At 37.9% G+C, this 13,789-nt stretch overlaps 1 protein-coding gene across 1 annotated transcript; it reads right to left on the bottom strand.

Annotated features, from left to right (window-relative positions):
* Positions 1 to 1,497: 1,497 nt before the first annotated feature.
* LOC107083472 (collagenase 3-like) lies at positions 1,498 to 5,178 on the bottom strand. Its single transcript, XM_015372720.1, has 11 exons — positions 5,019 to 5,178; positions 4,823 to 4,933; positions 4,464 to 4,591; positions 4,207 to 4,355; positions 3,981 to 4,106; positions 3,744 to 3,899; positions 3,534 to 3,654; positions 3,184 to 3,317; positions 2,752 to 2,911; positions 2,518 to 2,621; positions 1,498 to 1,935 (listed from the first exon to the last, which is right to left on the bottom strand). The coding sequence occupies exons 1-11, from the start codon at positions 5,148 to 5,150 to the stop codon at positions 1,832 to 1,834; spliced, it is 1,425 nt and encodes a 474-aa protein (XP_015228206.1). The 5' UTR covers positions 5,151 to 5,178; the 3' UTR covers positions 1,498 to 1,831.
* Between the last annotated feature and the right edge of the window lie 8,611 nt (positions 5,179 to 13,789).

Here is a 13,789-nt window from a genome sequence, read left to right as displayed (position 1 = left end):
GCTTACCTTACCTTCTAGGGTGGAAAAGGTAAAGTAACCATGAGGATGCGGGTTACTCAAGATTAGCTAAAAAAAAAAAAAAAAATCTACAGCTCAGATCACAGAATGTTTTTCTTGAACTATGGTATAGTAAAAGACTTAAAGGAATAGTACACCCAAAACATGATTAGCCTTCATTTTCTACTCACCCCCATGCTGAACAACACTCTGGAGTACTTTTTTGATATCTCAAATGCATCTGGAGATCTGGGAGGCTTCTTGCTGTCTGCTGACATTCAAATAATGGAGGTCTATGGTGCTCGAGACAGAAAGGTCCATAAAAGTCCACAAAAAACGTGTCAATATTCCTCCATACTGCTCGTCCAATGTATTCCAAGTGTCCTGAGTGGGTAGCATCCAGAATTTACTCGAAACGAAGTCATTTAGAATGTTTTTAGAGCATAAACAGTAGTGTATAGGGTTTCCTAAAAGGGCGCGCCTGCGAGCTCACAACGCTACGGAAACCGCGGCAGACCAAACCAGATGAAAGTGCGCATTCAGCTCGGCAAAGAACTCCTGCTCTTCCTCAACACTGAAGTCCTCAGACATTTTTCTTTCGTTGTTTCTTTCTTTGCACAGGTAAACAGCACATTTCTTCTTCTACGCTTGCATTATCGGCAGAGCAGACGCTGAATGCGCACTTTCATCTGGTTTGGTCTGCCGGCTTCCGTAGCGTCGTGAACGCGCAGGTGCGCGCTTTCAGGAAATCTTATACACTACTGTTTATGCTCTAAAAACATTCTAAATGACTTCGTTTCGAGTAAATTCTGGATGCTACCCACTCAGGACACTTGGAATACATTGGACGAGCAGTATGGAGGAATATTGACACGTTTTTTGTGGACTTTTATGGACCTTTCTGTCTCGGTCACCATAGACCTCCATTATTTGAATGTCAGCAGACAGCAAGAAGCCTCCCAGATCTCCAGATGCATTTGAGATATCAAAAAAGTACTCCAGAGTGTTGTTCAGCATGGGGGTGAGTAGAAAATGAAGGCTAATCATGTTTTGGGTGTACTATTCCTTTAAGGTCTTTCAGGGGACAGAGGCTCTACAAATGCATGTCCAAAAGAGTAAATGTATCCCTTTATAGTAACAGGTAGAGAAATTTGTCCTCTGTGTTTTACACACTTTTTAGCAGGAGTGGTCCCACGGAGAACGTTGGGTTATGGTCCTTGCTCAGCCCAATTTTCTAACTAGTTTTCTTATTCCCTATACAGAGCTAATGCATCTCCCTGTAAAGCATTATTTTTCATATTTTTTGATGCTCCAAGACGTAGTTAATGCCTTATGAAAAAGATAACTACCACTAAAATCTTATTTTTTTTTTTTATCTTACCAATTTTTTAGCATGGCCAGAGTGTGACCACATGCAGACAGTGTGCTGGTTCCTTTACCCACTCATCCTCATAAAGGATATACTGAAGAAGTAAGATTCAGACGCAATGTTAAGGTATTCAGCATTGAATAAGAGACTTTATTTGGAACTGGTGTGAATCAATGTAAACTTTGGAATTCAGTCAACCATAAAATGCAATTTTATCAGATAATAATGAATATCTGCTTCAAAACCTATAAATAAGCAACACATCCAAAAATAAATAGTTCATGAAATTCCAGAGAATCATAGGATTCTGTGTCAAACACAGACAACCGTCCCGACAGTTCCTTACAATCTCATCCATTTATCTTCCACACTATACTGTGCAATGTCTCTTCACAACAGTTTATCATCTGTTCAGATATAGCCAGCTATATTCACACATAACAATTCTAAATGATGGTTGCAGTCTCATGAGCAGTTCAGGAAGGAGTTGGTCCTCATAATGCGAATGACCTTCCTGTAGTTGTAACTGTACTCATACTGCAAAGATTCATGGAAGAAATATAGGCGGTCTGCAAAAAAACAAAAAGAAAAATATCAGGGATAGTACAGGGGAAATAGCAATTCCAAACAATTACAGTGGTTAATGTAAAGGAGCATTGTGTGGTATTGTGCGACATCTAGTGGTGGACTTGCAAACTGCTGCAATTTAAAAACTTTTTTTCTAATAAAAAAACAATGAACAAGGCTGTAGTTTGCATATAGTACAAATTCTGGGTTATCTAAAAAGCAAAGAAATGCATGGATAAAGAGGAAGAGATTAGTTTATGCAGGCTAAAGGACATATTAAAGAATATTTTGAAAATTATTTGTATGTAATGTTGTTTTACATTAATGGTTATAAAAAGGGACCCCAAGACCCCACAATGATGCCTAAATGGAATTAGTCTATATTTGGATGCCATTTCTAGTCATAGGGTTTTTTCCCTTTTCTGATATTTTAGAATAGATCATTGCCTTGATTATTTTATGCCAACGAAGCAAAATGGTTTGGGAGCCTGTGCTTTAAATTAAACTTCCTGAATACCATATTTTATTGCTTCAATGAGAAATTGCACACTGTCTGTTTAAATATACTTAGTTTTTCATTTTACCGTGGTTAAAAGTAACTGCATCAAACTCATCATGCATTCCTGGGAAGTCATCCTCAGTAGATCGGGGAAAGCCCTCATCCATGGTGCCCTTTTCTTCATCATAACTGTGGGTTACACAGAACAGGGACATGAAACAGAATATGAAAAACATCCCAGAGAGTGAGCTATGAATGCCAAAAAGTTCATTCTTCCCAAATAAAGATGTCTTTTTGTGTAAAATGCACACCACTTTACCTCCAGTATTCTTCTTCGGTGAATAGCAGTGTTTTCCCTGTTTCTTTGATATGCACAGCTGCATCTATCTTTCTAACAGATCTAGGAAGACCAAGTTTGTGTATGTACTTTGGGTAGCCGTCCACAAGTGTATATCCATTTAAGGCCCACACTCGGATTCCTGTTTAAACACAAGACAGAGTCTAGGTCAGGGGCATATGCTGCAGGATTTTGAGATTTCTCTGCTTTAGCACAGTTGATTTCCATTAACAAGCTTATTGACAAGCTTCTGCTGAACTGCAATAATCAGAATTAGCTGGGCTGCAACAGGGAAACCTCTAAAGCCTGCAGGACAGCAGCGGTCCTCGAGGACTGACTTTGGGCAGACCTGGTGTAGGTGCTACTCAAAATGCATGTGGTATTTTTTTAGATAGAAATATACATTTAACTTACCACTAAACACAAAAACTAAATCCTTCTCTGGGTATTCATAAGCTGCATCCACTTTGTTTGGGAGGTAGGGCCATGTGGACTTGATTAGTGTCTGGTCAGGCTCTGCCATATTGGGATGTAGACGCCAATAGAACCTGCAAAAAGACCCAGCATTGAAAATAAAATTGGAGGATTTTCCAAGATGCTTTAGGTCAGGCTTGAACCTTTATTCAACAGGGCAGTGACTACATGCTCTGTGCCTCAGGGGCAGGTTGACCTCATTTTACAGTGCGTTCTCAATGCTTTCAGAAAAGCCAAATAAAATGCTAAGAACAGAGCATTACAGAAGATACAGAAGTCTATTATTTTACCTGTCTTTAAAAACAATGGTTTCTCCTCGTAGCTCTGTTACAGCATCAAAACTCAATTCAGGGTCACATTTGGTAGGTGCATCAGGCTTTGCTTTCCTTTTTTTCGGGTTGGGGTTGGGACCTGCAATCAAAGTTTTAACATTACCAGACAATTGTTATCCAACTTGGTCCTGCACATTACAATTTCTAACCAAAGTTTGCAATACCCACCATAGAGAGCTTGAATTCCTTCAATGTCATCTTCAGCCAATGGGTAGCCAGTGCTAAATGAGTAGACTGGGTACATGAGGGCACCTGGGTCTGATGAATGGGACATACCAAGTGCATGACCCAGCTCATGGGCAGCTACAATAAACAAGTTGTAAGCTGCAGGAAAAAGGTGTCGAATTAAAGCCACAACTGAAATAATAGCTAGGATTCTTTCTATCTGTCCAAAAATATTGTCACCTGATGAATCTTTGGTCCAGTGTTCGTCTTCATCAAAGTGAGTGTCTCCCCCAATGCCCTGGCCTGGAGGGTAGGCGTGAGCCAGCAGTCCGTCAGGTCCATCAAATGGATTGTAGTCACCATGCTCTTCAGAATGAAAGGTAAATAGCTATGCATTAAAATGTTCCACTTTACAAATCTCTGTTGTGATGACTTAGACACAAAGAAAAACAAAAAGTCTTATCACCTCTTGATCCAAAGCTGATCATAATGTCTGCATTGCCCTCGTGAAGCTTCTTAAAGGTCAAAGGGGTGACATCAGCCCAAACATTCAGGGCATTTCTGATGGCTCTGTCTACATCCGTTCTCTTTAAATCAGGAGTGTAATTCACTATCCTGAAACAGAGAGGGGAACGAGAGAAGTTGAACATCTGAAATTAAAGCTTCACTCAAAACACCATAGTCAATGGAATCAGAGTTAGGAGGTAATTTACTCTTCCCTACCTAAAAGTGACATTGTTGCTTGCCCATTTGAGATTTCGAGGGAAGTGGTTGTACTCCCCAACATCTGGTACACCACATCTGGGCTGCTTCATCACCTCCAGAGTGTTTTTATCAAGGTTTCCAGTTACCTTCCAAGAAAAAAAAAAAAAAGAAGAAGTGAGTCAATGTTTCAAAGAACAAAATTATACTAAATCTTTTTTTCTTTTTAATGTCAATATGTTTTTCTTTAAATGAGACTAAAGACTTTGAAAGGCTCAGTGCATCTTCATTATGTACAGGGCCACTTATTCAAGCATCTCTTAACAAGGAGATGGATCAAATAAAAGAATCACCAAAAGCAAAGGCAGCTTCAGGCTTACCTCAAGTTTAAAAAATCTTTGCATTTGCCCGATCTTGTTCTGAAAATCACTTGATGATGTCTGTGTACCTTGAAGACCAGCTGGCAAACGATAGAGCTGACGAAGGTATTTCTGTTTGAAAGACACACATTTTATTACAAGCTACTAAAACACACCAAAGAAAGCATCCATTGTAAAAAGTTGATGTGATTCTCACCTCAGCAAAAAGCATATCATCAGTCTTTCCAGTCTGCAGAGGCAGAGCAGAGGAGTAAGAAGCCAGCACGACCAATAGCAGCAAAGCAAACATTGTTGTTGACTCTGAGATGTCCAAAGAGACTACTGGCATCCCAGCGCTCTGTGGAGTATTTAAGGTGTGCTGGTCAGCTTTTCCCCTCCATGTGATTCATATAAAAAGTACCTAGCCACTTCCTGTTTTGCTCATACAGGAATGTGCATGTATCTACAAATCTTCAGGGATTTTGGATTGAATAAACTGCTTCAGACTAACACAGACACATTTTGGTAAAACATGACCTACTTAACAGATTGTTCTGATTTAGGTTGCTTAGAAACAGATTTTTTATTTCATAAAAATATCTAACCATTCCTTTTGTTACTATCCTGGGATAATTCCTTATTCTTACATTAAAAAAAGGAATTTGGTCTTGCTGCTGTGAGTCTTATGATAAGTACTTTATTTATTTATTTATTTTTTGCTTATTACAGGTTAAAGAAGGACAAGTTTGTTTGAATAGCACATTTTGAATAGATAATATACAGTGCTTTGAATGATTAAAAAGGCAAAAGAAAAAATGCATTTCAATGGTATACAAGACAGTAAAGACAGGTTTAAACACAAACTGAAATTTATATATTTTTTCCAGTTTAAATAGAACAATCAAATGCAGCTCTGAATAAGTGGGGTAATAATCATTATTTTAAAAAACTCTGGGTTGCAGCATTTTTGCAGTTTCCTGAGATTTTCTTTCCAAATTAGAGAAGCATAGGAGCTTAATCCTGCTTCTCCATACTTTCCATTAATTGTGTTGGCTGTTCAAACTTTATAAGATATTGGTAAGAAATACAACATAAAGATAGTATCACATAAACAACACCCACCCATGTATTTTTAAGAGTTTGACATCCTGTTGAGTGACTTTCACTGGAGGACAATTACATGTAAGACATGTTAATACATGTCTTACATGGGCTTTTTGGGGAAATAGTTAAAAGCAGTGTTTCCTGATGTAGGTGTTTAATATCTTTGCAATCAGAAATACCTGAATTATAAAAATAAGAGCTGATGAACTCATAGCGGATCTTACTCTGACTGGAAAACATGCAATGAAAACCTGTGGGCTCAGCTCTATTTAAGTTATTTTTTTAACTAGAATATGAAAGCCATCCCATACAAATTGGAATACAATACAGCAGTGTATGTTGTTCATCTCAACATCAGAGAAGTAAAATATCAGCAGATAATTAAGACTGATTAGAGGATTATTAGCCCCCCACTCCAACACCCAGTGCAGATCTGCTCAAGCCATTTCCTCCGAATCACTAAGACCTGGGAAAACCCAGGACACTCTCCTTTTCATCAGTATTCCCTTCTACAGTCTCAGAATTATGCAGGCTCACATCAACAGCTTTAATCACAACTTTTTTTCTGTGTTTACAGTAAGTCACTGGTAAAACCTGTTTTCCCTGAGTTGCCTTGTATATGAATTATGCAATATAAAGAAACTCAGCTTCCCGAAATAAATATATGTGCCCCTACTTATGACTCCCCATTGGCATTTCAACATAGAGGAGAAACTGTTTTGCATCCAACCACCTCGTAAGTTCCTTAGGGACTGTCCTAATACCTAGTAGACTATACCAATATTGGCTATAATTAACCATTAGGCCTGGAATTTTTGAAGACTGCTGCTGTGGATTTATATTCAATGCCAATCCAGGTTGGATGCCATATTTATGTTAAGAATAACTGTTATATTCAATTCCCAGCCAGTTGGGAATTTATATTTCTGATACTTTAAGATGTTTTTTCTTTCAAACATAGAACAATAAACTGCTGTTGTTCTATGTTTGAAAGAAACAACCTTAACAAACTATTGAATGTGTAAAGGAGAGATGTGGCTGATAAGAAGTGAAGGTGTTGTCCATAAAATTAGGCTGTCAAAGTGCACTAGCTACCAACATGTATCTTTGTTTACAGTGGTGCCCCTACTTTCGAATAGCATGAATAAGAACTTAAATTGAAAATGTCTTTCAGCTATTACACAGTATTTCAGGACGGGCCTGAATTAAGCTGTACCATTTTTTCTGGCGATGGCATCCACTGCCTGTACAGATATTTGGGTCCAAAAATGTATCCCTGTACTGAACAGAGCATTTACTTGATTTTACACAGATGATCTGTGTTAGATCTAAATTGTTTTCCAGTGGTGCTCTGGTGGTTCCTGCAGGCAGTGAGAGCGGCTAAAAATGTTGGCAATATCATAAATGGTTTCACAATCAAAAGTTTGTATTCTTCAAGGACATAAAAGAAAGAACTACATCAATGAAGGATTCTGCAACTTTGCAGATAGAATGAATCAGCCCACATACCACAAAATAAACTTTAGAATTTTGACAATTTTTTTGATACAGGATTTCTCAATGATATTCAAGTGATAGACTGCACAGACTTAAAGACAAAGCACTCCTCTGGAGCACGTTGAGGTACTTTTGTTAACAGAAATTCAAAGTAAGGGAATTATTGTTAGGACTACTGTCTCCTAAGAGTTTCCTGAGGAATCGTTACAATTTCCAATACTATTATGTTGGAGCTTTAAGCTTAACCAATGTAAAATCTGATCCAATATTAAAGCGATTCATACATACTTTGTTACTCATTTGTGGTGAGTATAGTGTAGTGTGGAATACTAGAAAAGGCTTAATCAGGTGGTTACCTCCAACTCCTCACAACATCCACCTGCCCCCAAAATAATGCAAACCAATGTAGACCCGTAATTATTTCATAAAACATGGATGAGCTTCATTGAAAGATAAAAAAAATGTCTCCTCTTTCCATAATTTAGGGATTAGCACTTTCAGGCATGCACAGGGAAACCTCTAAGAAGGCTCCGTAATGGTTGCTTTAATGTTGAAGTTTGCTTGTTTATAAATGTTCTTCAGTGAAGGTGTAATAATTATTAATAATTTTTTGTTTCGGTTTATGTGCTTAAATTTAAACACATCCAACAACTATCTAAGGCATCCTTTGTTTCATCTAAGGAATAAAGCCCAACTTCCTTCCTCTCTCTCACTGGCTGATGCTGAAAAACTGGTGAGCACCTTTCTCTCATCCAGGCTGTAATAAGCTCCTTGTCAGGATCCCTGGATCCCAGGAGCCTCCAGAAGCTCCAGACTTTCCAGAACAGCACTACCAGGATTCTGACAAGAGACACAAGTTTGATCATATATCACTATTCTTCACTCTCGTCGTTGGCTCCAGTTAATATGAGAATTGAATATAAGATCTGTGTCCTCACATTTCAATCTGTTCATGGCAAACAAAGGTGAGGACAACGGGAGACAGAGCCTTTCAGGCTGCAGCTCCTTAGATGTGGAATACCCTAGCTGCCTAATAGCTGAATCTTTAAAAAACACATTTTTTGTTATAAAAGCCTACCAATGATTCATAAGGATTTTCATTTGTTTTACTGTTGTTCCACTTCATGTATTACGTTGAAATTTTTGTTTTTTTGACACTGTATGTGCTTGTATCTGTTTTAACTTTTCTTTTGTAGCACTTTGGGATTTGTTTTGACAAATGCAAAGCCCTTCATAAATAAAATGCAATAATATTATTGATGTTTTATATTATAATTATTAGTACTATTATTATACTGAACTAAAGTTTGTTTTTGGCTGCATTTATGTTTCTTGATCAGATGCCTTTGTCATCATTATTACAATTCTTCTATTGTTATTTGTCACAGTCCAGATATGTTCAAATGACCTTTGCCTCTATTGCTAAGATACCAATGCCTACTTTGTGGCCACAGTGACTGCAGACATTTTGCTGTGAAACATTGCACCTGACCCCCAAATGCAAAAACTGTACCTTTAAGCCCTTTTCCCTCTGAAAATCCCGGGTTAATGTGTGTTCTTCAACCATGGGTTGACCCGCTGACAATCGGCATTTGGCTCCCCTCCCATTGGCAGAAAAAAGCTTGTTCTAAACCCTAACTGGCAAGCAGCGTGGCCTCTGTCGCCCCACTGTTGCGTGTCTGGTGAAACCATCATGCTGGGTTAGCGTTGATGATGTCAGCAGTGCGACATAAATCAGCAAAGTAAAAAATGGAGAGCAACATATAAGGAACCCAGGGTGTATTAAGTGCGCTGTATTGTTTCGCTCCCTTATCTGTCTGAATCTCTCTCACCACAGCTGCTCCATATATATATCAAATATAAACAGAGTTGTTTCGGCTTATTAGATCAGATCATCTGGTGCACTATGTTGACGTCCGTACATTGCACTCAATCGTATCATGTAAATTACCGGGTCAACCCGGTTCCACTGTTCCCACACTATCCCAATAAGAGCCGAGGCAATTTTAACACGAGCGATCTAATCCCACTGCCACTAAAAGCCGATTGGTTTTACACCAGCTAAAAGCAAGTTCAGAAAATCAATACAGCAATTTTATTTAGATCTTAATCTACTGCTGGTGTAACCTACATTTCTGTAGAGCAACAAAGGGCAGGGAGACAGTTTATCTAAAAACATTTCATTATTGATGGTTGTATCCAAGAATACAGATGGACCTAATTAGAGCTAGTTCTACTCATATTTCCTTACCTCTAATCTGTACTTAGAAGCAATGCAGCAGGCGCCTTTATTTGGTTACAATGAATATCATGAATAAATCTTTCTCAACTCAACCAATTGCTTATCTGACAAAAATAATAAAGTAGTATTGAACTGCATAAAAGGCATTATGATCAGATAGTAAATTAAAGTAAGGCAGATAATGAGTCTGCGCTGTAAAAGTATAGAGACAGAAAACCAACCCTGGTGGTTAACAAATGTCTTCCTAACATGAATTCTAATAGTAATGTGATGCATGTATAAAAATGTGACCACAGTTTCAACATCCTGTGCAGACAAATATTTTTGGAGCAACTTCAGTGTTTAGGTGGTGGTTGACGGAGTGTGTCTGATTCATGCAAGGGGAAGTTACACTCGGGGGGGATTTTTACTGTTATTTTGAAAACTGTCAACAAGCAAATCATATTCATACCTTGATTCATTTCTCTTGAAATGTTCCACATGTTATCACATTGCAACAAATTCGAATACATTATATTAGAGCATAAATGAGAGGTGGGAGCATATTTAGGTAATATACGGACCTAAAGTCCAGATCTAAGTCTGACTGAGAATCCTGCCAAGATTTTAAAACTTAAATTTGACTGAGCTTAAGCTGTATTGAAAAGATGATTTGGCAAAATCGTTACACTTTAGATCTGCTAAACCAAAGGAACACAAGATCTCGATCTGTAATAGCAACAAAAGATGGTCCTGCGAAGTGTGGACTCAGCATGAGATGAAATAGAAAACATTTGTGTAATGTTTTGCAGCTCAGGTAAAACCATGGATTGCTATCCTTTATATTGACTAGTTATTTTTTTTTGTTTTTTAGTGCCTAAAAGACAAATAATAAAAATGCAACCTTCTTTCAGACTCCATGCGTCTAACAAAACCTGTAAAATCCTACGCAAGAATTCCTCGTCCTGAAATTAATCGAGTGTGGAATTTGTTGCTTCAATGCATATTAAATTTTTAGTCCTCACATGAAAGCATAATAAACAAATTTACATTTTGTTGAATGAAAAGAGGCACATAGTGTGTTTTCCCCCAGCAAACTATGGCTAAACAGCAGAATCCTCACAAGTTAGAAGAGTCATTGGACTTTAATCTCACAGTTGCTCACAGATGTGAGCAACTGTAAGTTGTACTGGATTTGACATCATTAATGCAGGTGCAGCAAAAGCTTCTGATTGGTGGGTTCAAACACTTTACACAACAATGTTTGAAAGGCGAACTTTAATACTACATTTAAAACCCAAGTTGTGTCAGCAGTAAGTCTCTTCCTAGAAAAACGTAGCAAATAAGTTATTTTAACTAATCGAGGCCCAAATCCAAAGAAGCTGCAGAGATGTGAAGTCATAGTTGCAGGTCAAATGATGGGGTGGGGGGTGAGCAGAGATTCCAGACAAGAGCTAGACTCTTTAACTTGAGCTGTACATGAATTAACTCTCCTCTCTGTGTTTGCATACTAACATACAGACAAATGTTGATGACCAATCTGACCGCCCATTATCATATTTGCTTGAATTGCAATGCTAAGCTTTAATAAAAAATACTGTCTATGTTGCTTTATATTGATAACATTATCTGAAATATGGGTAGCAATTTAAAGCTTTCAAATAGGACAGTTGGTTTAAGATGTAGTTTGATGAGCAGCAGCTTCACTACAGCTTAAAGGAAAGGGTTAATTAAGCTAATTAGTAAGGCCAGGTTATCCGAGGATGTCCCCTTGACCTGTGCAGATTTTATGTTTCTAGCAAAAATAGCATCAAAGTTTACTCAGTAATGGACTGTTTGATCCTACTGTAGGAGCACGAAGAGCATTATTGCAGATCCTTTTTTCCAGCATCTTTATGACCACAGCTGTTAAAATGTCAAATTTCCTTTGTACTATGTCTGTCTGTCTGTCTGTCTGTCTGTCTGTCTGTCTGTCTGTCTGTCTGTCTGTCTGTCTGTCTGTCTGTCTATCTATCTATCTGTCTGTCTGTCTGTCTGTCTATCTATCTATCTATCTATCTATCTATCTATCTATCTATCTATCTATCTATCTATCTATCTATCTATCTATCTATCTGTCTNTCTATCTATCTATATTTATGTAAATACATATATCGTGTTGCTTTTAGTTCAGTTTAGTTTCCCAATAAAGGACACTGAAGGTTATTTCTATTCTATTCTATTCTATTACATTCTATTCTATTCTATTCTATTCTATTCTACTAAATGTACTAAGTTTTTCAGTACCATATGTAACCACTAAGAGGAGACATAATCAAGTTTAAATCTACAATAGTAAGTTAAATACATGGAGGAAAAACATGTGTCCCTGAATCACTCAAGTAATAAAAATAATAAGGAATAATGTTTTATGAACACATCTTTGCACTTACATTAGTTCCCATACTTTTTACTAAAAATGTATTTATCAATTTCTAGAGAAGGGATAACTTGCTTATCCACCTGAACTGGTCCTCAGCTTACCATCAGAACAACTCCAAGCATACTCCGGCTTTTCTCAAGACATTTTGCAGAGGTGAAAAGTAAAAAGTTTATTTCCTTTTTATGTTTGTTTTTTTATGTTCTTTAATTTAATTAATAGGAATATATTTAAACAGACGTTTGAGCCTGAAACTCGAATGCATGGTAACTAATGTGTTACTGCTTTCATGAAACTGAGTTGCGGCTTATTTTGGCGCCGATATTTAGAAAACCCAACCTTGTGCTTGATCACAATCATAAATACTCACGGGTACAATCCAACACATATGCTCCTTGCCTATGTATTACAGTAGCAGCCATTCAAAATTTCCCCACTTTCCTTGATGGGCCCTTGGCTGGTCTTTGGCTGGTCCCCTAAAATTCCTTTTTTAAACATCAATATTTGTACTAAAATATTCTTTCTGTCATAATTTCTGGATATTAAGATCTAAGGAGAAGCGTCACCTCCTGGTCAGACCCTGTAATTCATTGAAAGGGTAGAGTCAGAGTACAAAAATATGAAAGAGGGGTCACTCTAGTGGCTGGAAGTTGGAGGGGATTTTGCTGGGGGTTGGAGGGAAATGGGCTGCCATTCGGCTGGCCTTTGAATGGAAAAGGCCAATTTCAAACTCTGCTACTGTATGTCCTTCTTGAAAAACCTTGAAATCTACAGTCTTCCCTCTGGTTTCAAGTCCAGATCATTTATAAACATTAAATCTGAGGTTATTATCCAACAATTACTCAGTACTCAAGTAGCCTTTTTACCAAACACTTTTTTACTCTGACTTGAGTAATTTGTTTGGATGACTACTTTTTACTTTTACTTGAGTAAAACAATGTTAAAGTAGAGCTACTCTTATCTGGGTACAATTTTTGGGTATTCTATCAACCTCTGACCATTAGAGATCTGTTCCACATACCACAATAGGCCAACCCAGCCTAATGGTTTTACCTACCACTTACCAGGAACTCGAATAACCCAGTTGATTGCATCCAGTCATTGACTTGTATGACATTCTCCTCCACAATGAGTCTGCGGTGAGGATTTTCGCTAGTATTTTGTCAATAACTCTTCAGTAATCCCTCACACTGAGCATGAATGTAATAAAATTGGAGAGGAAAACTCCCTTTTAACAGGGTGAAACGTCCAGCAGAACCAGGCTCAGTGTGAGCAGCCATCTGCTGAGGCTGACTGGGGTTCAAGGGGACAGAAGCAGACAGAAGTTTGCAGAACTGGTGACCAGCTTCAAGTCCTATCACTCTGTTGGTCAACACAGGTTTCTAATCAGGTCTTATCAGTTGGAGGAGTTTTGGCCTAGTGGGTTAGAGCAGTGCACGTGTGATCTGAGAAGGTTGATCCCCACAGCCACCTCTCTGGGTTCCTAAACAAAATCTTTAACCCCAAACTACTCCCTGGGTCCCACACAATGGCAGCCCACTGCATCCCCAAGGGGATGGGTTAAATGCAGAATATACAGTACAGTATATATTTCAGTGATATGCAAATCTACTGAGTTTTTAAAATGTTTCTTAAATAGATGCTTTATCTCTTTGCATTTCTTCAAGGATCACAAACTCACAAAATAACTGCAGGATAAAGTATCTCACCAGTGCAAATCTACTTTTGCTTTATAAATGTGGAATTG

The sequence above is a fragment of the Cyprinodon variegatus genome, unplaced genomic scaffold (genome assembly GCF_000732505.1).
Source record: "Cyprinodon variegatus isolate N-32 unplaced genomic scaffold, C_variegatus-1.0 Scaffold75, whole genome shotgun sequence".
Lineage (NCBI taxonomy): Eukaryota > Metazoa > Chordata > Actinopteri > Cyprinodontiformes > Cyprinodontidae > Cyprinodon > Cyprinodon variegatus.
The sequence above is the reverse complement of the archived record's forward strand: the minus strand, read 5'-3'. Positions and strand labels throughout refer to the sequence as shown.